The sequence below is a fragment of the Thalassophryne amazonica genome, chromosome 10 (assembly GCF_902500255.1).
Source record: "Thalassophryne amazonica chromosome 10, fThaAma1.1, whole genome shotgun sequence".
NCBI classification, from domain to species: Eukaryota; Metazoa; Chordata; class Actinopteri; order Batrachoidiformes; family Batrachoididae; genus Thalassophryne; species Thalassophryne amazonica.
Genome location: NC_047112.1, coordinates 34,718,683 through 34,744,954, shown reverse-complemented (window position 1 = coordinate 34,744,954; position 26,272 = coordinate 34,718,683). Strand labels below are relative to the sequence as shown.

At 41.3% G+C, this 26,272-nt stretch overlaps 1 protein-coding gene across 1 annotated transcript; it reads right to left on the bottom strand.

The window, feature by feature from the left end:
* Positions 1-15,210: 15,210 nt before the first annotated feature.
* On the bottom strand, positions 15,211-25,984 carry LOC117518595 (C2 calcium-dependent domain-containing protein 4C). The gene is made up of 2 exons (XM_034179767.1): positions 25,889-25,984; positions 15,211-16,711 (listed from the first exon to the last, which is right to left on the bottom strand). The coding sequence occupies exon 2, from the start codon at positions 16,631-16,633 to the stop codon at positions 15,371-15,373; it is 1,263 nt and encodes a 420-aa protein (XP_034035658.1). The 5' UTR covers positions 16,634-16,711; positions 25,889-25,984; the 3' UTR covers positions 15,211-15,370.
* Positions 25,985-26,272: the final 288 nt, after the last annotated feature.

Genomic DNA, 26,272 nt, shown 5'->3' with positions numbered 1-26,272 from the left:
TCCACTGTCTGAGGCAATAAGAAGATCATTTATAACCTTCACTAATGCTATTTCTCTACTATGATGAATTCTAAAACCTGACTGAAACTCTTCAAATAGACCATTCCTCTGCAGATGATCAGTTAGCTGTTTTACAACTACCCTTTCAAGAATTTTTGAGAGAAAAGGAAGGTTGGAGATTGGCCTATAATTAGCTAAGATAGCTGGGTCAAGTGATGGCTTTTTAAGTAATGGTTTAATTACTGCCACCTTAAAAGCCTGTGGTACATAGCAAACTAATAAAGATAGATTGATCATATTTAAGATCGAAGCATTAATTAATGGTAGGGCTTCCTTGAGCAGCCTGGTAGGAATGGGGTCTAATAGACATGTTGATGGTTTGGAGGAAGTAACTAATGAAAATAACTCAGACAGAACAATCGGAGAGAAAGAGTCTAACCAAATACCGGCATCACTGAAAGCAGCCAAAGATAACGATACGTCTTTGCGATTGTTATGAGTAATTTTTTCTCTAATAAGTAAAATTTTATTAGCAAAGAAAGTCATGAAGTCATTACTAGTTAAAGTTAAAGGAATACTCAGCTCAATAGAGCTCTGCCTCTTTATCAGCCTGGCTACAGTGCTGAAAAGAAACCTGGGGTTGTTCTTATTTTCTTCAATTAGTGATGAGTAGTAAGATGTCCTAGCTTTACGGAGGGCTTTTTTATAGAGCAACAGACTCTTTTTCCAGGCTAAGTGAAGATCTTCTAAATTAGTGAGACGCCATTTCCTCTCCAACTTACGGGTTATCTGCTTTCAGCTGCGAGTTTGTGAGTTATACCACGGAGTCAGGCACTTCTGATTTAAAGCTCTCTTTTTCAGAGGAGCTACAGCATCCAAAGTTGTCTTCAATGAGGATGTAAAACTATTGACGAGATACTCTATCTCACTTACAGAGTTTAGGTAGCTACTCTGCACTGTGTTGGTATATGGCATTAGAGAACATAAAGAAGGAATCATATCTTTAAACCTAGTTACAGCGCTTTCTGAAAGACTTCTAGTGTAATGAAACTTATTCCCCACTGCTGGGTAGTCCATCAAAGTAAATGTAAATGTTATTAAGAAATGATCAGACAGAAGGGAGTTTTCAGGGAATACTGTTAAGTCTTCAATTTCCATACCATAAGTCAGAACAAGATCTAAGATATGATTAAAGTGGTGGGTGGACTCATTTACATTTTGAGCAAAGCCAGTTGAGTCTAATAATAGATTAAATGCAGTGTTGAGGCTGTCATTCTCAGCATCTGTGTGGATGTTAAAATCGCCCACTATAATTATCTTATCTTATAATTATCTTATTATCTTAAAAATTGTGTTACTATGTAACACAATTTTTGTTCCTGGCTTCTAAGTGTTATATTTCAACTGCTTATGTCTAAAGTCTATGGAAAAATGACTACATTCAGCACAAACTTTGATTTTTTTTTTATTTATTTTTTTTTAATGTTCTAGAAAGTTCTAAAAGTTTCTTGAAATTTCTAGATAATTCTGGAAAGTTCTAGAAAATTCTGGACAGTTCTAGCAGTTAAAGAATATTCTAGAAGACTACTCAGTAGTAGTGAAGGCGAAGCGAGAATATTCTTGAAAACAGACAAATTTCAAAATATTATTGTCCTGATCACAGAAGCAAAGTTTCTGTGGAATAACAGCTATTTTCTATTTATTTAAGGCGTAACAGGTTAGGAAAACACACTGTGTACCCAGGAACAAAACAAAAATAAAAATTTGTTACATAGTGATCTGTTATCGGAAATGTGCCCACCACTGACCATTATTCATACTGCAGAAAAGTGCTATAAGAATAATTCATAATACTGGTTATAAAGACCACACAAATTCACTATTCTTAAAATCAAAAATTAAAAAATTTACTGATTTGGTTAGAGATAGGGTGAGGAGCTCGGTCACAGGGAGTAGCTCGGAGTCGAGCCGCTGCTCCTCCATGTAGAAAGGAGTCAGTTGAGGTGGCTCGGGCATCTTTTCCGGATGCCCCCTTTGACGCCTCGCTGGAGAGGTGTTCCGGGTACGTCCCATTGGGAGGAGGCCCCGGGGAAGACAAGGGACACGCTGGAAGGATTACATCTCTCGGCTGGCTTGGGAATGCCTTGGGGTTCCCCGGAGGAGCTGGGGGAGGTGTGTGTGGATCGGGAGGTCTGGGCGGCTTTGCTTGAGCTGCTGCCCCCGTGACCCGACTCCGGATAAAGTGGAAGAAAATGGACAGATGGATGGATGGATGATCTGGTTCATTTTCAAAAGAACAAATCGTGTATAAAGCAATAAAATACACAATTTACTTCCTGGAACTATTAAAAACATCTTCTTTAATAGAGTAGGCAGTGGTGGGCACACTTCCGATAACCGATAATTATTGAAGATAAAGTTTTCATTATCAGATTATCTTTTCAGATAACTTTGAAAACCATTATCGGACTAATTACCTTCCGACAAATTCTTGTCCGATAATTTTTAGACCGTTAATGTGGTAAACAAAGGTGAATAGATGTGTAGTTCCACTCTCTGCAAACAGAGGAGAACTGCTTCTAGAAGAAACCACAAAAAATAAACACATTTCTTTTAACCCCATACTGATACGCAGCCAATATCACCCAAGTCATCCAGAGGCATACATTTTTAACTTATGGTTCAAATTTTAACCAAACTTATTTCGGACAAGTTATTTAAATTAACGTCACTTCTGAAGTTTTATAAAGTGAAAATATCAGATATATGTTTTAGTTTTAAAGTAATGCGCTAATTTTTAAGGTTTTAGTGTGGGCATGCTGTGTCCAAGTGCATTATGGGTGATAGGGTAATCTAAGTACGTTCACGACAGGACAAATGCATTTCAGACACTGTGATCAGGACAATAGCATTAAACTCTAGTGCCTAAAACTCTCGTAAATATATTCTCTGGGTTTATAGACATTGTTATTGTGTTTGCTTTTATTAAATCCCATGCATCTTAAATGTAGCAAGTAGCAACACAGATTATCTGGAATTTTGTGTTTGCAAGTTTTCAAGGTCTCTACTACCATCTACTGGCCAGTAGTGTTCATGGCAGTATTCAGACTGAAGCTGGGCAGACACTATGATATTTTCAATCACTGTACTCGGTTCCACCTCAAACTGTACCACAGAACCGCACGGTGTAAAAGTTCAAAGCACCCGATTTATGTTCTCACACATTGTACGTTCAAAAACCACACGTCGGACTCGTGTTTCCAGAAGCAAAACGAAAAAAGAAGCTTTTTTTTCAACGTTAATTTACAAAAACTCTTGATGGGAGACATCAAAGTTTAAAAAACAAAACATTACAAGACAGGTCTGCGGTGTTTGCACAGGCACAGTGCGAGAGGTGGTTGTGAGATGGTAAATGCAGCTTGTTACTCCATGTATACTAAACGATGCAGGACGTGCGATTAACCTGAAACTCGGTGTGATCTAAAAAATTCTCGCACGAATGAAAAATCACCTGAAAAAGGGCCAAAACTCGCACTGGCACCAGTAGATCATGGCAGTGTTCTATTTATTTTGACACCGGTTATATCAGACAGTTATCTAATTACAACTTGGCTTTTTTTTTTAAATGCCTTTTTTTTTTTTACAAATAAAAAATGGCATATTTTACAAAAGCACATTTATCTGTAAACACCAGCACACAACACACTTCACATTAACGTGTTGGTTTACATAGAATGAATCAACCAATCAGTGTGAGCAGAGGCACATTTTACCCAGAATCCCATCTGTCTGTGTTTGTTACAAAACTTCAAAATTAGTGCATTATTTAACATTAAAAGATATATGTTATATCTTAACTTTGCACAAATGACAAAATTGACATTAATGGAGTTATTCTGTCAGTATTCATTTTATTTATACACCAAACCATAACTCACCACTGCTTTATTTTCCAAGACCTCGGCCTGACGGCAGTGCTGTGATTGGGTAGAGAGTTGAGCTTTGTGGCTCCTCGCAGTTGCTGGAAGCCATGTAGTAAACTGAAGCTTCCAACAGGGAGCAGGATGCTCAAAGACAGAAGTGTTGACTCATTGTTTGGGTCTGTTGTTGCTTTTGATGCTTTCAAAAGTGATCATTGTGTTAAAACTCAAAATCAGTTTGTTTAGTAGTTGCAAGTGTACCAGAGACAATACTGGAATTTATCGGCTATCTGTAAATTCTGATACATTTTTGGGTGGTTTATCATTTTAGCTTTATTGAAGATAACTTTTCAGTTATCTGATTATCTGTTATCAGAGTAAATTTTTTGGTTATCTGTGCCCACCACTGAGAGTAGGGGATTATAATCTGAGAGGGGAGTTTAACTTAAAACATCAGTGGGCATGTACAACATTAAAAGGTTTTTGTATTTCTGTTTGTGGAGTGAGGATGTGGAACAGATTGGGGGTGGGGCTCAAGCAATGTCCAAGCATGAACCAGTTTAAGCAGCGATATAGGCACACGGTTTTTTCTAGGTATAGGGAGGAGGAAGGGTGCTGAGGGTTAGGGATTTTTGTTGATCATTGTTTAGTTGTGTGCACTTTGTTTTTTCTATCTTTTAAATATGTAGTATAAAATCACACGCATTGCATATGTATGTATCTATCTATCTATATATATATGTGTGTGTGTGTGTGTGTGTGTGTGTGTGTGTGTGTGTGTGTGTGTGTGTGTGTGTGTGTGTGTGTGTGTGTGTGTGTGTGTGTGTGTATATACATATTTGGGGAGAAAGGGTTGGGATAAATAAGCTGATGCTTCACTATGTTGGGTACATAGTGTTAATTATTTTTTTATTTGTCTTGTTTTTATTTGTCTAATTATATTGGGTGTGTCGTGTCTTTTTCACTCTTCACTTACCTTGTGTCGCATTTTCGAAATAAACAGTAAATATTTATATACAATTATACAGTTATATACAATTGAAATATTTGTATAAAGATATGGTGTTCACTAGATATGTTTATGATGATGGCATTTGAGTTTGTGTCGTGTTAAATGTGTTTGTAGAATGGCCCAAGCAGAGGGTCACGCCTTAGAGTCTTAGAGCTTGAGGTTTCTTCCTCAATACATCAGAGGGAGTTTTTCCTTACCACTGTCACCTGTGTGCTTGCTCTGGGGCAGGGGTGGGCAATCCTGTGCCATGAAGGGCCGAGACACTGCAGGTTTCCCTTTCTACCAATCACCTCAGTAGGTGATTTTATTGATGATCAGGTGTTTATGTTCAGGGGAGAAGCTCATCAGCAAACGCACCTGCTGAGGTGATTGGCTGCAAGGAAAACCTGCACTGTATTGGCCCTCATTGCCCACCCCTGCGGGGGTTGGTAATGAGTATATATGTAAGTAAGTCCCTTCGGCTGCTCCCTTGTTTGCACTCGGGGTCGCCACATCACGCCGGATGCCCTTCCTGACACAACTCCACATTACATGGAGAAATGTGGCAGGGGTGGGATTTGAACTGGGAACCTTCTGCACTGAAACCAAGCGCATAAGGGGTGGGCGTTTAGCTTTGCTTCTGCTCACCCCCTTTTGGTCACACATGTCACTGTGGAATTGTCTTGTGTGTCAGACTCAATAATAACAAAAAACTGTGTGCCAAATAAATTTATTTATTCATTCAGATAAAATGTTTAAATATTACTCCATCAGTTAAAAACAAGTTATGAAAATTGTTGCATGAAGTTTGACCTGGAATCAGTTATTGATATTATTATTGTATTCTGGGGTATTTCACAGGAGAACATAATGTATCCAGCATCAATATTGATAGTTGAGTTTAACAAAATGCCAATATTTGCTTATTTAAAATTTTGATTTCCTCAGAACAAATAATGTTCAAAGCTAATTTAGCTCATCTGCTCTCTGTGTTAACCTCTTGAAAACATATTTTTATAATAATAGAAGATAAACTTTATTGATCCAATTAGGGAAAATGCCCAATTAATTCAGTTCTATTCAGTTTTATTTAAGAGTACCTAATATCTCAATAGACTTTACTTTTCAGAACATATAACATCTTCTCTCCATGAAATTCTTCAGGAAGAAAAAACTTCATGGACAGAAAGGAATCACAAATGTTTGGTTACCCTATGACAAGAAACTATATCTATATATATCTATATATATATATATATATATCTATATATATATATATATTTATTCTTTCTTCAAACATTTTTAAAAACTATGGTCTTTAATGTGAATTTGAAAGAACTCTCAATCACTTTCTGCTTTCTTGCTGAACTCACCTCAGTTTTAGACCAAAACACCTACAAGTGATGAACAGTTTAAAAACAGATTAACACTTTAAAACCATTGGTGCTGGGCATTAAAATGACTTTATCAGATGGGAACATTTTAGACATTTTTTGCTGTTCTACTTTAAATTCTCTAATATGTTCTAAATGCCATGAAAGTGATCTTTCAAAGGATTCTTCAACACAACTGCTAAAGGGCCACAAAGGTGTCATTCCTCCACAGGAAAACATTTATCAAATATCTTGAAAAACTCTTCAGTTTTGAGTTCTTCATTTGCCCACTGGTGACTGTTAATGTAGCTTAATGAACAGAAAATCAGTAATGACATGAGCGGTGATACTGAGGAAGCTTCATTTTAATCAAATGATGTTTAACACATCCATTAACACTGTCACCAGAGAGTATAACAATATAAAAGTAGCTACATTTTACCTGCACAGGCACAATGAGAACATCACCAGTACGCGCAAAACCAGATTTCAGCAAGAAACTAAAGAATTCAGTGTCAAGTAACGGACAGACCCTTTGAAGATTTTTTTTAGAGAAAACCTGTCAAGACAGGAAGACTTCAGAAACAGATCGTATATACACAATTAAAAAAACGTAAATAAATATCAACCCGTGTGTCTTTAGCAGTCAGTGATGCCTTCTTCAATTTTCATATGAAACCTCGCTGCGATAATTAAAGAGCTGCAGACCAATAAACATTCATTTCTGTCAAGGCAGCAGATGAGATAATAGGAAGTTAATTCCAATCATTTGTCAATAAAACAAGACACGCACACAGCCAGACTCTACAATGTGTCAGTTTAACACTTTGACCCAGAGTTCTGTTTGTCTACTGTGGCTGAAATCCGGTTATTCAAGGTTTTCACACAACAAACATTTGACATTTCATCAAGTGCCACCTTGTTAAAACACACACACGTACACCCAACAGGTAAAATTAGTATTGAATACATCACCATTTTTCTCTGTAAATACTTGTATATTTCGAAAAAGGTGCTATTGAAATGAATTTTTCACATGTCCAATACTTATTTGACCCACTTTGTATGTGTGTGTGTGTATATATATATATATATATATATATATATATATATATATATATATATATATATATATATATATACACACACACATACACACAGTGAGGCAAATAAGTATTTGATCCACTATTGATTTTGCAAAGTTTTCCAAATTTAAAAAAAAAATGGAGAAGTCTGTAATTTTTATTGTAGGTACATTTAAACTGTGAGAGACAGAATCTCAAAAAAATAAATAATCATCAGAAAAACACACTGTATGATTTTTAAATAATTAATTTGCATTTTATTGCATTAAATAAGTATTTGATCACCTACCAACCAGCAAGAATTCTGGCTCTCACAGATCTGTTAGTTCTTCTTTAAGAAGCCCTCCTGTCCTGCACTCTTTACCTGTATTAATTGCACCTGTTTGAACTCCTTACCTATATAAAAGACACCTGTCCACACACTGAGTCAATCACACTCCAACCTATCCACCATGGCCAAGACCAAAGAGCTGTCTAAGGACAAAATTTTAGAATTGCACAAGGCTGGGATGTGCACAAGACAATAGGCAAACAGCTTGGTGAGAAGGCAACAAGTGTTGACGCAAAAGGGCAGTGCAGTCACGTTTGAACCCTGCGTGATATCGCAGGATTTAGCCAGATATGGGACAGCCGGCACCAACATGGCAGAGAGTCTCCAGGCATAGAGTGCCTTAATTGAGAGAGTGGCAACATGACGAGCCGAAAAAAAAAGAAAACAAAATCGGTCACGTGACTCATGGTACCATCTTAGGTTCAAATAGCATTCACTGCATTCACTGTCTGAATGGAAATCCAGCTATATTTTATTTATTTATTTGCTGAAAATGCTGGGTAGTGGGCATTTGGATGCACAAATAGACACAGCAAGGGCTTCAAGATGTACAGATTCCCTTCAGATCTAAACACAAGAAAAATTTGGGAAAATAAAGTCAGCCGTGTAGGATGGAAGCGACTTAATTGTCAAAGCTTTGCAAGGCAGGTAAATTTATTGTTCAGTCCCTCTGAGCTTGCGTAATGAATTGGGTGCGCTCCTGGAAAGCTCATGTATTTAGGCTACACCGTTGTAAGAGACTGACTAAGAGTAAAGAGTGATGACAGTATTTTTTAATTATTATTTTAACGTATAGACCCTCGGTCAAGTGATCTGCATACCACAAAACCAAACCAACAAGTGATCTTAACGATGCGCTGTTATGCACAATAGCGCGCAACAACACGGAACACTATTCTTGACCGTGCGTAATGGTTCCTGATAATTCTCCAGCAACACGTGCCATTAATCGTAACGTGTGGTAACAGGTTGCAGCAGTTCCTGAGGATACCTGACGCCTCTGCCCCAAATCATCACATTCATGATCAGCAGCCAAGAATGTGTACTTCGTGGCATTCGTGACTTGTCGTCGTTATGTGCAGCATTAACACCCTCCCCAAATGAGTCGTGCTGCATGATCTGCCTTTTGCTTGGTGGACTTGACGAATCCCAGGAACTCCAGCTCTGACACTGCTTGAATAAATCGAGCATGCTTTAGTTTGTCCACCTTGCCATAATCGCTGGACTCAGGATGCTTGCCCTCTGCCACACTGACAAGCACAACCCTCAACCTATCAAACCGCTTGAACACAGACACACGCCATATCCATTTGTGTTAAAATTAATTACTTTAGTTAATTAATTTGGTTTATTTGTTAGGTGGGAAAATCTGCAAAACTGACAGGGGATCAAATACTTATTTTCCCCACACACACACACCCTGCCAGTCTCAGCCTTGGTTCTTGTGCACTGATTCTTTGCGCAAAGAAAATCTCATTCTGAAGACTCAAATTGATGAAATGTAATATTACCACCAAAAATACAGCTTTACAATGAGAAATTATCTGGAAAAACTGCAGCTAAAGCAGAAAAGGCCATTGAGTTCAAGAGCAGTTTCTTTCTTTTAGGTCTTCAAGGTATTTACAGCAGACCCATTTGAGTCTAATCCGGGTCACTTGCGGCTGAGTTACAACGCTGACAAGTTGTGTGGGTGAGACGTGTCCCAATGTCAGGAGGAGGGCATGTGGAAGTACAACTGTGGGCCTTGTGGCCCAATTTGGGCAGCCGCACTCTTTCTAAGTCAAAGCCATCATCCACGGCCAAATGCAGGCTGTAACAGAACTGCAGATGGGGGTCACAACCAGGCCAGTGACTCACTGTTATTTGGTTAATGTGATTAACTAATTTGTATGTTAATCAGATCAGTGCCACACATGCATTAACGACAATTAATTATAATGCACTGACAGTCCACACATCAACCCCAGCACTAAATGAAGAATCCTAATATATAAGCAAGGAGCTAAAACCTAATATCACCAAATTAGGTTCTGAAGGCACAAAAGATAAATCTTTTTGATTTATAGGCTTTGGGCCCCATCTTGACAGTCTATGGTGCACAGGATATTGCAAGTACATTTGGGGCATGTCCAACTCCACAATGTAGGAGTTGTATATAGTTCATTATTCTAGGATGTGTTTTGGGAGTAACATGAAGTAAACTATGAGCAAGAGAGTAAATTCAGGTGAGAGGTTTTCTGGCAAGTTTATGGATCTGTGTGTAATGTGTCAAAGTGGGCAGCCACCAAATCTCCCTGAGGTGAAGCAGTAAAGGATTGAGGTGAAGTTTTGTATTTTTCCCTTAATATCTATATATTAATAGCCAAGTGGCCTATGTGTGCATGTATGCATGGACGCCTGCATTTAACTTCAATCAAGGACAAACTGGGGAGAGCTGACATTTGCCTTTTGGTACACTTATGTATTGTTGGTCAAGGATAAATGTTGTCAAAATGGAATGCTGAACGGATTTTTGGAGAAACTATGGCTATTAGCTAACAACACTGAACAATGGACATTGATAACTACATTCCGGACTCCCACACGATTCCAGCAGGGGGTGGTAAATCATCTATATATTAAAAGTGAAGTGGTGTCTGTGTGTGTGCGCGCGCGCGTCATTTTATTTAGTAAGTTCAATGTAAGTACATAATATAATTGTAAATACATGGATGACACTAGAAAGTGAAAGCACTTACTTCCACTGTGGAAAAAAAATCAAATGACAAAATAGAAGTACTGTAAAGTGTATGTGATGACAAGAACCTAAGCAATTTATAAATGCATTAAGACAGCAAATTAATATATATATTTTTTAATTACATAACAGGAAATAAAAAGGGTTGAGTATTTCCTCTAAAAACTGTTGAGGTCTAAGGTTTTAAAAACATTCTGGACTCTTTGCATAATTTATTACCACCCTTGAAAAAAATGTCAGCTACCTATTTGATAAACACTACCCAATCTAGAGTCCATGGATCTCCACGGGCAACACGCTAGTTTATTTTCATTATGTTTCATTGTTCTTTTCAATTCAATTTTGCTCTGTTTACAAGAAAAGCATTCATGTATCATAAATCTTTTTTTTTTCTTTTTTTTTAAAGTGCATCTGAATGTTGCAGAAAATAGAAAATCTTTGCACTCAACTTAAGACAAAGTTTCAGATGGTCTGTGGTGCAATCACTTGCTGATTCCACATGCCATTAATTAATGCACTAGACCAGTGCTGACTCACACCTAACTTTTTAGACCAATAGCAATACTTCCTGTGACATCATGACTCTGGTCAAGTGGGTTTGCTGACTAGTGTGATTGGCTTTGTTGTAGGTTAGCTTAGAGAAATATCTTACTTTTGCGTTGCCATCTAGGTTTCGAACATATTCAGAGGCCGCCGAATCACTTTCCTGTGAGTTGTTGATAGAATCACCATCATTTTCTTTCAAAATTTAAAGCATGTCTAACTGTTGCATTATCGAACTATCTTTTCAGTTCTATAAGTAAATTGCATTTAGTCTGCCAAAACATCATAAGTCTCATTTGTACAAATTGTAAAACACATAACCTATATCCTAATCTACAGCAATAAACACCTGCATCCTCAGAGCACAACAGAAATCCACTGAAACAAGTATTTTTGTCATGCAAGAACAAAACCCCCAAGAACCTCTCTGACAACATCAGGATGAAGCAGAGTTCACATGGTTTGAATAAGAAATACAGAAACTCTATAGGCAGGCAGTTACACAACAGATCAGCAACTGTCACACTGGAAACAAACCAAGCAGCATCTGTACATCAAACACATATGGCGAGCTACAAATACGGCCACACTAAAACTCTGCGGGAACACATGGAGGACACCTCCATCATTTGCATCGCTCTAATGTCTGTGGATTGTGCTTTTTCCTGCAGATGCCGTCTTCTTGAGGCTGTAATCACATGCAGTTTCTCCTAAGTTCTAAGCAGGGTACACAAAAAGAGGAGAGAACACATTCATGCTCTCTCCTCTTCTCTCTTATTTTTTATTTCACTTTTGATCTTCCCTGGGCTTCATTTTTCATACAAAATAATAATGTCCTGTCAGCATTGACTTGCTTGTACACAACTTGCATTTTTTTAAATAGACTTATAGAAACCATTACGCCTGCAGATATATACATATATATGATAGAAATTCAACATATATGTCAGAGTCATTTCAAACCATTGTACAAAATACTGCATTATACATAGAAAATTACAGTTAACAACTTTAGACAAAATGTCATGCTAATAAAACACTCTCGTTGTCACTCACACAGTAAGGCTTTTGGGTTTCGTCAAAGTCTGCACACCGTGCAAACCCCAGATCCATCAGTACATCTACGCAGCGACACCGGCACACTGTTCTTCTCATAAGACAGTTTAATATATTTACATGCACACAGTAAGTCTGCTCACAGGTAATACTGTGACAAGTAACAATCTTATTAAATTGTTTCCATAGTTGCAGAAATTAATCATTTTTGTTGTAGTGACCTGCAGCAGCTTGTTCCCTGCACCATTACATTCAGTTACAAAATAAAAAGGGGTCATATTATGCACCTTTTTAAGCTTAAGGCACCTTGACACTTGCACTAATTTGATCTCCACACTGGCACGCATTGTTGTGTGCCAATGCGTAAACTCAAACTGTGCATGGCTGCCTGCCATTGTGCAAAGAAAACTTAGAAATGTTTAAATTTCATGCCACTTGCATGAACATTGCACAACCTATTCAATAACAATGCGTGTGTTCGGGTCAGGCTGAATCTGAGTCAAGATGAAGCCAATTATGCAGACAAAACTCAAAAATGTTAAGGTGCCAAACACAAGGTGATTTATTCAGATCCCCAAAACAATCTTAAATGAGAATGTGCCTGAATGATGACAAAAATCCACAGAGCAAACTAGATGCAAAAAAACACACACACACAAAAAAAAGAAAGATACAACGTTCTTGGAGCATACATACAGAGGTGAACAAAATCAGCAAGCAAGAACAAAAGGCAAAAACAGAGAGGACCGTTCACAAGTAACAAACACAATGAACCGGCACTGACTAACAGATAAGGAAGTGCTTAAAGATAATCCTTATCTTACAATTCAGCAAATTACATATAATAATATAATATAAAGGACATATAATGAGGATAGACCCTTCAATGTAACTTTGTTTTGCTTTTTTAACATCCCATTGTCTGTGGATGCTAGAGTGATGATGGATTATGAGCAGGTGTGATTGACAGTAAGACCTTTTCCACAGACGTATGTAATGAATGAGAGACGTAAACTGTTTCTTTGATTGTTTCACAGTGAATATATTATAAAACATAACAGTCATACCTCTTGAACACCATGGAAAGAATTTTGTAATAATTTAACTGCAAAATTAAGAGCAAGGGAGAAGGTGGAGCGTGGTATGCAGAGAACGGGGTCCGTGAGAGAGAGTGCATTTCCACATAGAATGGATGACATGAGGGAAATAAACCGTCAGAACTTCTGCCAACAAAGTTGGGTGGATGTGATGTTTTCACCCGTCTGTAACCCACAATTTTTCATACATTGTTATGAAATTTTGACAGAGGCTTCTTATCCTGATAGGTAAGACCTGATTCAAATAGCAAGGTCATAGGTCAAAGTCAGGAAAAATCTCTATCCTAGCACTGAACGAATTTTGAAAAATTCATAACTGTAAAAAAAGATCAAATTTCTTTCATATTTGATAGCATCATGTATAATGGAATCCTTTGACAAAGTTTTATCCGAATTACAGATTTTTTGGCCATTTAACATTGAAAACCCCATTTAATGGATATTTTACATGATGTCTTAATCAAACGTGCCCCAATCACTCATATTTGAAAGTCAGATGCAGACTGGCACTCACTATCACCTGACAAAGTTTGAACCAGATCTGATCCGTATTGTGGACATTTTAATTTAATATTGAAAGGCCCATTTTGTGTACATTTTGCATTATATCTCAATCAAAAGTGCCTCAATCACTGTAATTTGTGACAATGGGGTGCAAACTGGCACTCGCAATGAGCAGACTTTAGTTTGAGCTGCATTGCTGATATTTAATTTTAACATTGAAAAGCTCTTTTGAAATATACTTTGCATTATATTTTAGCTGTAATAAATTACAGTTCTATATAAAATCAAACCCACATTGTGTGCATCCAAGACTTAAATAGTAATCTCTACTCTGTAATCACTGGGGACATTGTCATATTTGAAACACTGGCCTAAAGCCGGTACCAAAGTCTGCAGAGGTTTGGTGTCAATTTTGTTTGCTTCAAATTAGAATCAGGCAAAGTCCTGCTGTCTTCACCCAAATGACCTGCAACTCCCCAGACTGGTAATTAACTGGTTTGTAGACGGACACATGTCTGACATCAGTGGATTGTCAGTTCCACAGGTATGACAATCATACTTTTTACATGATCCAACACATATACAGATCACATTTCAGCCTTATAATAGGATCAGTGCTACGTTCAAAGAGATACAACTGTGGGACTTTGATAGTTAACATGAAAACCAAGCAATATTTAAATGTAAAAGTTCTATAAAAGATGGGTTTTGCACAATATGACTCCTTTAAAGCAAAATCCTGCACTACCATTGGCGATCACATCCACAGGGTCCTGTTGGCTTGAAGTTATTTGAAGGATAAAATTACTAGATGAGATTCACATTTGCGAGTTGTGATCATGGGGGGAGTTCACTGAAGGAGATTAGTTTTAAAGATCATTCATGTAACTGCATGACCTCACGGCGCCGAGGACTTCTTTTGTGCGAGAGGAACACGGCTGCAGACAGAAGCTGTGCAGAACAGCACTGAAGTACAACCAAGTGGTCTGATGGAGAAACATGCAGCCTGAACATTGTGTGCACGTTTGGCATGAACTTGATGGAAACTGCACCGAATATAATCAAGGTGCCTGTAGTTTCTGGATGATTCAAAGAAATTTCATCAGCAAAATAAAAGCACATTATGAAGAGAAGAAGCTCTGATAGCAACATTAATCATTTAAAACGTGATTCAAACTGCAGTACTCACATCAACTACCTGAACTTTAATTCTTTTCCAGATTTTACTTGCATTGCATCCATTTCTGATGTGTATGTAAATTTGGCTATTGTGGTTGCTGTGTTTGTCCATCACCCTCAGGTGTAGTTCCAACCGGGTTCAAAGGGTCATTTGCACATCAGAACGTCGAGCCACTTCAAAGAACACACCGATTCACAAAAACATGAACACAAAACGTGCTGCACAATCACATTCAGTGCTGTGACGGATTTTACATCATGTTACAACGGTAGGGCCATGCCACACGACATGCACTGTGCAGGCAGGGTCACTAGGAGAGGTGGCACCAAAACAGTACCAAGTGAGGATGTTGACTCAACGACGTTTAGGAAAATCAACTTGGTTTCATTAGGATTCAGCCAAATCTCTCATGGGTCATTTTCTCCCTCACTTCTTATTTTTGTGACTGAATAAAAATGATGAAGAGCAAACCGTATATAAATCTGAGCCTAACTGAAGGTTGAGTCAGCATCCTTTGACGTTTTTGCCTGTGGTGACTTGCAGAACGTGCGGTTTAAAGCCTTGGAAGGAGCTTCGTGAGAAGCACCTCCCGCTCACCTAACAGTGTGTCCCGCTTCAGACTGGTGCCTTTGTTAACCACCTTGAACTTCACAGACAGTTTCTTCACCTGAGCTGCGCTGATAGAGTCAAAGAAGAAGTCCTCGTTGAACTCTGGTTTGCGGCTGTTCTTGATGATGTTGCTCCTCTGCTTCTGCTGCTTGCCCGGGTTCAGGTACACCGACACACAGCAGTTGATGCTTTTGATATCGAAGTGTTTGTCGTACAGACTCTCCACTGCCAGGACACGGATGAGCAGGCGGGAAGTTCCGGAGTCGTAGCTGGCGCTGATCCTGATCGTTCCTCCTTTGTGCAGGTTGATGGTGTGCTCCCGGTGAAGCATGTGGTCCGATGCTCCGGCACCACCGTGGAAGGAGGGGACGTGGAGCCGTCGCGGAATGTTGGGGCTGGGCTCAGCCGAGCTGCACTCATCAGTCGAGAGGGAGCTGTGGCGTGCAAATGTCCGCTTGGCTTTCTCCACCTTGGCTTGTGTCTCATGAGTGAAGAGCTTGAGCAGGGAGGCAGAGCGGGAGAGCAGAGGCGAGCTAAATGGAGAAGATTCAGCTGAAGAGCAGGTATCACTTTCCCCACCACTGAAATAGCGATAAGGGTTCATGTGGGATGTGTTGCAGTTGGCTGGATTCAGATGGGTAACCCCTTCACTGGCTCCGCCTTTCTCCTGAGTCTTCCTCTGGCTGTTTGGGGAGGTTATGGGACTAATGACGTCACAGTGGAACAGCGACTCTTTACGGCGAGTGTGAGGACTCTCCTTCAGAGTTGTAAAGCCGTATGATGTTTGGGTCTTGGGTACGTAAGGCAAGGACATGGCCGTCTGAGACTGGGGGTCTGCATTTGTGTCGCCAATCACAACATCATCTGCACTCTCTATCTGAATGATGTGGCGGTTTGCGGCTCTCAGCAAGTTCTTGGTGTCTCCTGCAAGTTTGCTTACCAGACGTGGACTTCGTGGACTGCTGATCTTCCTCCCACTGCCAATGGCTTGCTCTGAAGCAGAAACTTGTAACCCCTCTTTGGGCTTTACCTGAGGAACCTCAGGCTCTGGGGAGCAGCTGACCAGTTTTGGAGGAATGAAAAAGTCTGGAATCTTGTCAGGAGTGAGGACGTTGCTGTAGGGTTGGGTGGCACCTTTGTCTGTGTTCTCCCCCTGTCGCAGCACACCAGTTTCCACAGAACCACGGATCTTATCCAGAACCCACATGGTCCCACCAGATGGAGGGCGGGCTGTGTGGGTGTGGAGCTGCCGGTGCAATCAGGTGTATCTGAAATTAATGGCAGACCGAGGGAAGATGTAAATGATTAGATGCTGGTTTGGCCACGGAGAGCAGAGTGAGAAAAAAAAAAAAAATGTAAATTTGCTCTGACTTGCAAAATCTATTAACCTTCCAGCATTAAACTGAAGTGCAGTGTTACAGTAGTCAGATGTGAGCACACGCTGAACAATTTTACACCAAAAAAACATTGGCAAAACTCAAAATTTTTAAGAAATTATTGCAATGGAGTTTTTTAAATAACTTAAATTTCTTCTATTGGCAAATTTTAAAGTTGGCGTTCTGCATTTGCAAAATGGCTGAGTAAACTCACAAATATAACGCAATGCTGAGCAATGTGTTCTTTATAATTTGCAGTTGTTAAATTAATTATTAAAATCTTGTGTACAACTTGCACATGTTCATTAAGGTCCCTCTATCAATCAAAAACAATTTACATTTTAACAGCGTCTGCAAGAGGCCTTGCGTGTACATGAGGTTTTTGACAAGAGCGGAAGTTGTGCAAACCAAGGAATATTTGTAGATCACCCTCTGTGCATTTTCAGGCAGGGGTGGTGGCCACGTGGTTAATGTGCTTGGTTTCAGTGCAGAAGGTTCCGGGTTCAAATCCCACCCCTGCCACATTTCTCCATGTAATGTAGAGTTGCATCAGGAAGGGCATCTGGCGTAAAACCTGTGGCAATTCAACATGAAGGTCCACCTTGGATTTGCTGTGGCAACCCCGAGTGCAAACAAGGGAGCAGCCGAAGGGCCTTACTTACCCTCTGTGCATTTTCAGGTTTTAATGAAACAAATTTAACTCCATAGGAAGTTAGCTTTTAGTTATTGTGCAAGCTAACGTCCACAAAATGTAAATGACTCCAGAGGTGTTAGCACATTACGAAAACAGCCTTTTCAGTTTTAGAAGTGTTTATTTCTTGCTAGCTTTCACATAATATATGACAAAGAGTTTATATTTACACACAAACAACATGGAGTTTTGCAGCTAGCTACCAGCCTGCGATGTCACCATGCTAGCATCAGTTCAGAGGTGTTATTAGGTTCCAAAAACAGTTTTCAGTTTTAGAAATGTTTTTCTCACTAGCTTTTACATAATACGAGGTCTGTCAATAAAGTATAGGTCCTTTTTATTTTTTTCAAAAACTATATGGATTTCATTCATATGTTTTTACATCAGACATGCTTGAACCCTCGTGCGCATGCTTGAGTTTTTCCACGCCTGTCGGTGACGTCATTCGCCTGTGAGCACTCCTTGTGGGAGGAGTCGTCCAGCCCCTCGTCGGAATTCCTTTGTCTGAGAAGTTGAGACTGGCGCTTTGTTTGATCAGAATTTTTTCTAAACCTGTGAGACACATCGAAGTGGACACGGTTCGAAAAATTAAGCTGGTTTTCGGTGAAAATTTTAACGGCTGATGAGAGATTTTGAGGTGATACTGTCGCTTTAAGGACTTCCCACGGTCACGCAGCGGTCCCAGGCGCCGTCATCAGCCTGTTTCAAGCTGAAAACCTCCACATTTCAGGCTCTATTGATCCAGGACGTCGTGAGAGAACAGAGAAGTTTCAGAAGAAGTCAGTTTCAGCATTTTATCCAGATATTCCACTGTTAAAGGAGATTTTTTTAATGAAAGACGTGCGGATGGATTGCAGCGTCGGCTCGCAGCCACTGCGACGCTCCGCCACTGGAAAGACACCTCTGTTGGAAGCCTTAAGGACAAGTTGGAACATGTCCAGCTGTTAAACAATTTCTCATATACTCACTCCACTGAAAGCCATCAAAAGCCGCCTGGATTGTACAAATGGTTATCAACACGGAGGTGTTTTTCCTGTGCCGCCGCACCGCGCCGGCTGCGTCCCGATGCGCGGACCCGTCCGCACGTCTTTCATTAAAAAAAAATCTCCTTTAACAGTGGAATATCCGGACAAAATGCTGAAACCGACTTCTTCTGAAACTTCTGTTCTCTCACGACGTCCTGGATCAATAGAGCTTGAAATGTGGAGGTTTTCAGCTTGAAACAGGCTGACGACGGCACCTGGGACTGCTGCTCGACGTCTCGCACCGTGGGAAGTCCTTAAAGCGACAGTATCACCTCAAAATCTCTCATCAGCCGTTAAAATTTTCACCGAAAACCAGCTTAATTTTTCGAACCGTGTCCACTTCGATGTGTCTCACAGGTTTAGATAAAAATTTTGATCAAACAAAGCACCAGTCTCTCAGCAACTTCTCAGACAAAGGAATTCCGACGAGGGGCTGGACGACTCCTCCCACAAGGAGTGCTCACAGGCAAATGACGTCACCGACAGGCGTGGAAAAACTCACGCATGCGCACGAGGGTTCAAGTATGTCTGACATAAAAACATATGAATGAAATCCATATGGTTTTTGAAAAAAATAAAAAGGACCTATACTTTATTGACAGCCCTCGTATATGAGAGACATGTATATAACCTAAAGCGGTTTTGGAAAGACCAGCCACTGACGTCACGGTGCAGCTCTACTCTGATTGGCTGTCATCCCCGCCACTCAAAAACAAACCAAACCGACTGAAACACAATGTGACTTTTTAACCTCTTAAAATAGGTCATGTTTGTCCATCCATCCATTTTCTTCCTCTTTATCCAGAGTCGGGTCGCAGGAACAGCAGCTCAAGCAAAGCCGCCCAATCCACACACACCTCCCCCAGCTCCTCCGGAGAAACCCCAAGGCGTTCCCAAGCCAGCCAAGAGATGTAGTCCCTCCAGCGTGTCCTGGGTCTTCCCCGGGGCCTCCTCCCAATGGGACGTGCCCGGAACACCTCTCCAGCGAGGTGTCCAGCGGGCATCCGGAAGAGATGCCCGAGCCACCTCAACTGACTCCTTTCGATGTGGAGGAGCAGCGGCTCGACTCCGAGCTCCTCACCCTATCTCTAAGGGAGCGCCCAGCCACCCTGCAGAGGAAACTCATCTCGGCCGCTTGCACTCGCGATCTCGTTCTTTCGGTCATGACCATAGGTGAGGATCGGAACGTAGATTGATCGGTAAATCGAGAGCTTTGCCCCCCTACTCAGCTCTCTCTTCACCACGACGGTCCGATACAGTGACCGCATCACTGCAGATGCTGCATCCCTCGCTCGTGAATAAGACCCCGAGATACTTAAACTCCTCCACTTGAGGCAAGGACGCTCCACCGACCTCAAGAGGGCAAAGCACCTTTTTTCGGTCGAGAACCATGGCCTTGGATTTGGAGGTGCTGATTCTCATCCTGGACACTTCACACTCGGCTGCAAACTGCCCCAGTGCACGCTGAAGGTCCTGATTTGATGAAGCCAACAGAACCACATCATCCGCAAACAGCAGAGACGAGATTCTGTGGTTCCCAAACCAGACCCCCTCTACACCCTGGCTGCGCCTAGAAATTCTGTCCATAAAAATAATGAACAGAACTGGTGACAAAGGGCAGCCCTGGCGGAGGCCAACATGCACTGGAAACAGGTTTGACTTACTACCGGCAATGCGAACCAAGCTCCTGCTGCAGTCGTACAGGGACCGGATAGCCCTTAGCAAAGGACCCCGGACCCCGTACTCCCGGAGCATCCCCCACAGGGTGCCCCGAGGGACACGGTCAAACACCTTCTCCAGATCCACAAAACACATGTGGACTGGTTGGGCGAACTCCCATGAACCCTCGAGCACCTGATGGAGCATGTAGAGCTGGTCCAGTGTGCTGCGACCAGGACGAAAACCACAATGCTCCTCCTGAATCCGAGGTTCGACCATCGGTCGAATTCTCCTCTCCAGTACTCTGGAATAGACCTTACTGAGGAGGCTGAGGAGTATGATCCCCCTATAGTTGGAACACACCCTTCTTAAACAGAGGGACCACCACCCCAGTCTGCCAATCCAGAGGCACTGTCTCCGATCGCCATGCGATGTTGCAGAGGCGTGTCAGCCAAGACAGTCCCACAACATCCAGAGACTTAAGGTACTCAGGACGGATTTCATCCACCCCAGGAACCTTGCCACCGAGGAGCTTTCTAACCACCTCGGTGACTTCGGCCTGGGTAATGGATGAGTCCACCTCTGAGTCCCCAGTCTCTGCTTCCTCTTCAGAAGACGTGACGATGGGATTGAGGAGATCCTCTAAGTATTCCTTCCACCGCCCGACAACATCCCCAGTCAGGGTCAACAGCTCCCCACCCGCACCGTAAACAATGCTGGTGGAGAGCTGCTTCCACCTCCTGAGGCACCAGATGGTTTGCCAGAATCTCTTCGAGGCTGACTGATAGTCCTCCTCCATGGCCTCCCCGAACTCCTCCCAGACCCGAGTTTTTGCTTCTGCGACCGCAAGGGCTGCGGCACGCTTGGCCTGCCGGTACCTGTCAGCTGCCTTCAGGGTCCCACCTACCAACAGAGATAAGTAGGACTCCTTCAGCTTGACGGCATCCACCACCGGGTTCGGGGATTGCCGCCACAACAGGCACCAGAAACCTTGTGACCACAGCTACGAGTGGCCGCATCAACAATGGAGGTGGAGAACATGGTCCACTCGGACTCCATGTCTCCAACCTCCCCCGGGATCTGGGAGAAGCTCTCCCGGAGGTGGGAGTTGAAGACCTCGCTGACAGAGGGTTCCGCCAGTCGTTCCCAGCAGACCCTCATGATACGTTTGGGCCTGCCAGGTCTGACCGGCTTCCTCCCCTCCCAGCGGATCCAACTCACCACCAGGTGGTGATCGGGTCGACAGCTCTGCCCCTCTCTTTACTCGAGTGTCTGAGACACGTGGCCAAAGGTCAGATGATACGACTACAAAGTCGATCTTCGACCTCCGGCTCAGGGTGTCCTGGTGCCACGTGCACTTATGGACACCCTTGTGCTCGAACATGGTGTTCGTGATGGACAAACTGTGACTAGCACAGAAGTCCTGTTTAGCCATCTTTGAACTTGTCCAAAGTATGTTTCCTGTGAATTTGAACACTCTGGCCATAATAGAACTGGACTTATGCTGAGCACAGATGGATGGACGGACGCAAAGCCTTCGCAATACCCGATGGCCATATTTGACTTAAGACTTGGAAGTTATCCAATGAACTAAGGCGTTGACTGGATGTCTTTGGTACGAGATCTCTTCAGAGGATCCTTGGGTACTGCTGGAATGACTTTGTAGCATGAGTAGTTACTTAGAGAGACTCGCTCGGTGGAGAAGACCAAGGAGATGACCATGTTTCACTTAGATGGTTATTTTACAGATGTGGGGATGGACCAGTTGTCTTCATTGGTGATTGCCATTCAGGATCCGAGCGGTTCCATGAGGTCATGGATATGGTGAAGCACTGCACCAGCACATGCTCCAAGTCTTGACGTATAATTAATAGTACTAATGGACCATCATAAAAGCCTGTGCACCAGTATTTTTGGTGAGTAAAATTGTAGCATTATTTAAGTTTTATATTAGCAGTATTTGCAGGAATTGACAGGTAATGTTAGTTACACAGATACCACCATGGTTGTTGAGGCTATATGGCAGTCATAGCTTATAATATCAGCAGCTGAGCAACACGATTTTTTTTTTTTTGAGTCACCTCCTAGTCATCAAAAATTAATATATCACCCCAACCCAGGTTACCTTGCATGTTAGCCTTAGCTAGCTTGGTATTTTGCACATATGTGGGCATGTTCTGGCTTCATTCATCCTGGCCAAGCCAAACTGGTCTTGCACAGTCTATCGCAGGGCGTGCAAGTGAATTTTCTTGTCTTTTGTATTATTATTCCAACTGACTGCACACCTGCCACATGTAAGACATTGGTAGCTGCTGGACCGCCTGCATTGCAGCGGTATATGTTTTATTCCAGATTCTTTTGTCTTTCTCTGTGAGCACATTTAATTTGGCTTTGATGTGTGTATGCATATATATATTATTCTGTGGGCGTACAGTGTGCACTGGGTACATTTTATTATGATTTTCTCTGACTCACTTGCTGTCTGCAAACCTCCTGTCAAGCATTTTATAATATATAAATTTACCATCAGCTTTCCCATTAGTTTGGTGCAAAGTGACTGAGCCTGAGCGTTTGGTAAAAGCGCAGAGCAGAAAAGCCATTTCAAACCCAACAGCAGCAGTCATGTGACTTTTCTTCCCCCCATCACTGAAATGGTTAATGGTTTTTACACTTTTTCGTGTCTGTGCCTTTGTTCCAAGTCTTACAAAGTCCAGTAACGCCTGGTTCACACAGCAAGATAATTAGGCCGATTTCAAACTCGGTCTTTCCCGTCCAACAATCTTAAAGATGCTCCAACTATCGTATTGCTCTAAAGATAATCTTATCAGATATCCCACTGTGTGTGGTGTGAGCGAGCACAAACAAGCACACAGCCTGTAGAATGTGACATGTAGCCGATCAGAAAGCAAGGTGACGGACGCACAGAGGGGAATCCAAAATCAAAACAGTTGTCACGGCGCACCAGAAAGTCCGGTGCTGGCAGTCTCCACTCGTTTAACCAACGCCTTCTCTTTTTGCATAGTTTTTTTTTCTCCATTAAAAATTGTCCACAAGCTATTGCCATTTCTTCTTCCTCGTCCACCATGTTCATTTACTCCAAAGTCACGTTTAATCTTGAGAGGCTTTGCAAGATTTTCCGTCTGACCTGGGAATGTTTGTATGTGAGATCTGTTCATAGTGCAACAGATAACTGAAACAATCGTGCAAATGGTGATACAAGCACCAAAGTTGGCACAAATTCTCCTTAGACATTGCTCTTTTGACAAAGCTGACTGGCCACTTGAATTTTCAATAGGCGGCCAGGTAGGAGTCAATTGAAGAACTACACAGGGGTCAAAATAAAAAATGCTCAAATAATTTTGAAAACTACACCACATTATTTGTCTGATTGTAAAGATTCCAAAAAGGTATAGTTTGGACTATCTATGAATTAATGATCAGGAGTTATAGGGTAAAAACAGCAAAAATGGTGACAAAGGTCAGTTTCAGTTTGTACAGGGGTCAAAGTTAAATTTGCTCTAATTTTGGTGAAAAGCGATGCAAATTATTGGTTAAGCTAATAGGATTAATAAATGGAATAGTTTTGATTGTGCTGAATGTTTGGTCCCCAAAGTAAAGGTTAAACAAGGTCAACGTCCATTGGATTCTATGATATATGTTACCCCGTAACATGATAACGAAGCGTGATACAGGGTCCAAACTATTCCTTTTTAAAACCCTGTTTACTCAACTAATAATTTGCATCATTTTTTTACCAAAATTGGAGCAACTTTAACTTTTGACCCCTGTACAAACTGAAACTGACCTTTGTCACCATTTTTGCTGTTTTTACCCCATAACTCCTGATCATTCAGTCACAGATTGTCCAAACGATACCTTTTTGGAATCTTTACAATCAGACAAATAATGTGGTGTAGTTTTCAAAACAATTTGAGCATTTTTAATTTTGACCCGTGTAATTCTTCAATTGACCCTACCAACCCTACTGCTGATATTGAAAATTCAAGTGGCCAGTCGTTTTTTCCAAAAGAGTAATGTCTAAGGAGTATTTGTGGCAGCTTTGGTGCTTGTATCACCATTTGCACGATTTTGCTCTAAATATTCTCTTAGCTGCTGCACTATCATGTGTGGTGTGTTGTCTTTACCATGTGGCTGCACACCACACACTGTATGACCAAAACTGTTTTATCTATATAATTTTTTATCACCGTGTGTGGTCTCTCAGGTATTGAAAACCTAATGATAATTTTAAACCCTTGCCATGTGAACCAGGTACAAGAGATGTGAATTATTTAATGTTGCCGACATGATGTCAAATTTCTGCAGATCCTTTGTCATTTGGCTGTCACAACAATAAGCCCACAGCATTTGTGGATGAAGCTGATGGTTTCCAGCCCAAACAACTGGACAAAAACTGCCACAGTGAGGTAACAGAAAAATGCCCAGAATTTTTCACTATTTTAACTGTCTTTTCTGCTTTAGCTAGTGTAGTATAAAAAGAAATACAGCCAAAGCTAAATAAATTATCAACTTACTATTCAGCAGTAAATGCATTACCACAATAATGCCCCTTTAAGTTTCAAACCTACTTCTCAGAAAACCTGTGGGTTATTTCACAGAGGGTTTTGCCGCAGTAAGAGGCTGAGAGCTGTTCTTCGTGTTATGGATATTTTCTAGATGTTTGTGTGTTGTCCAAATTTGAATAAAAAAAAATCAAATCAAATTATTGCATTTGCTGTAGGTTTATTTAATTTAACCTTTATTTAACCAGGTTTTCATCCCACGGAGACTGAGACCTCTTTTGCAAAGGAGACCTGGACAATTATAAAGTTTGCAATTCACCTAACCTGCATGTCTTTAAACGTGGGAAGAAACCAGAACACCGGGAGGAAACCCACACAAACACGGGGAGAAGATGCAAACTCCACACAGAAAGGCTACAGGTGGGAATCGAACCCATGACTTTCTTGTTGTGAGGCAACAGTGCTAACCACTAATCCATCGTGGTTAAATGTGTTGTCTGGGTTTGCAACAGGTTTTTGAACATAAATCCCTGTTGTAGTATTGACGCAGGTGTTTTATCATTGTGCTGTGGCCTCTCTCAGACACAACAGTGGTTTTCATCATAAAACAGGAACGAACAACAAAATATTCTCAACAACAGTCAGCGAATTAAATCAAACACAGATAAATCAGACTGCGACTACATTTAGAGCAGAGTCTGTAAATGCAACATGAGCAGTGCTGCCTGAACACTACAGGTTGTTTTCAGCCGCACTCTGGCTGCAGGCAGACGTAATAAAAAACAGTCACTTAAAGCTGTATGACATCACCCTTCAAAACTAAAAGATTCTTGCATTCGCAAATTTAAATTCTTTAAATATTTGCACGTGTTCTTTGTGATTTCCCTCTCATTGCAGCATCAGTAGTAGTTTTTGTGCGCCTGCTGATATTGTTAATGTTATAGAACGAAGGTCCGAAACGCTGCAGAACACTGGGTTGGAACGTCACACTAACATTTAGATTCAACACAAAAAGGTTTGAAGTTTTTGTTTTTTCTTTTTTGGTTTTCTCGCTCGTGTGCGTAAATAAGCTCGTACATGGAACAAAAAAAAAGTTTAACCAAATATTCCACAAGTACTCAGTCCGACTGGTGCGCACACGCAAATAAAGTGTTGTCTGCGTACACGCAGGGCCGATATACTCACAGGAGGAGAAGAGGAGAAGAGGCTTTCTGTCAGGAACAGGTGTTCGGTCCGGTTTGGAGCGGGTGCGTGCTACTGTGCGCTCCGCGGCGCTGCTCTGCGCACTCACATCCGAAGTGTCTGCGCGCGTGTTTTATAGGCGGCGAAGCCCGCGGCTGACCAATAAGATCAAAGAGTGTCTGCAGCCTGTCAGAGGATCTAACAGGTGGATTTAACCGCCACACTCACTGCAGCCTCCAACTCTCCTTTTTATTCCTCTTTTCTCAGACACGCATGAAGACTCATTTGGAGCCTTTTTACTTGTTGTTGGGGTTATTTTTCTCGTGCTGGTGTGTGTGTGTGTAAGTGTGTGAGTGTGTGTGTGTGTGTGGTGGATGGAGGGGAGGGGGG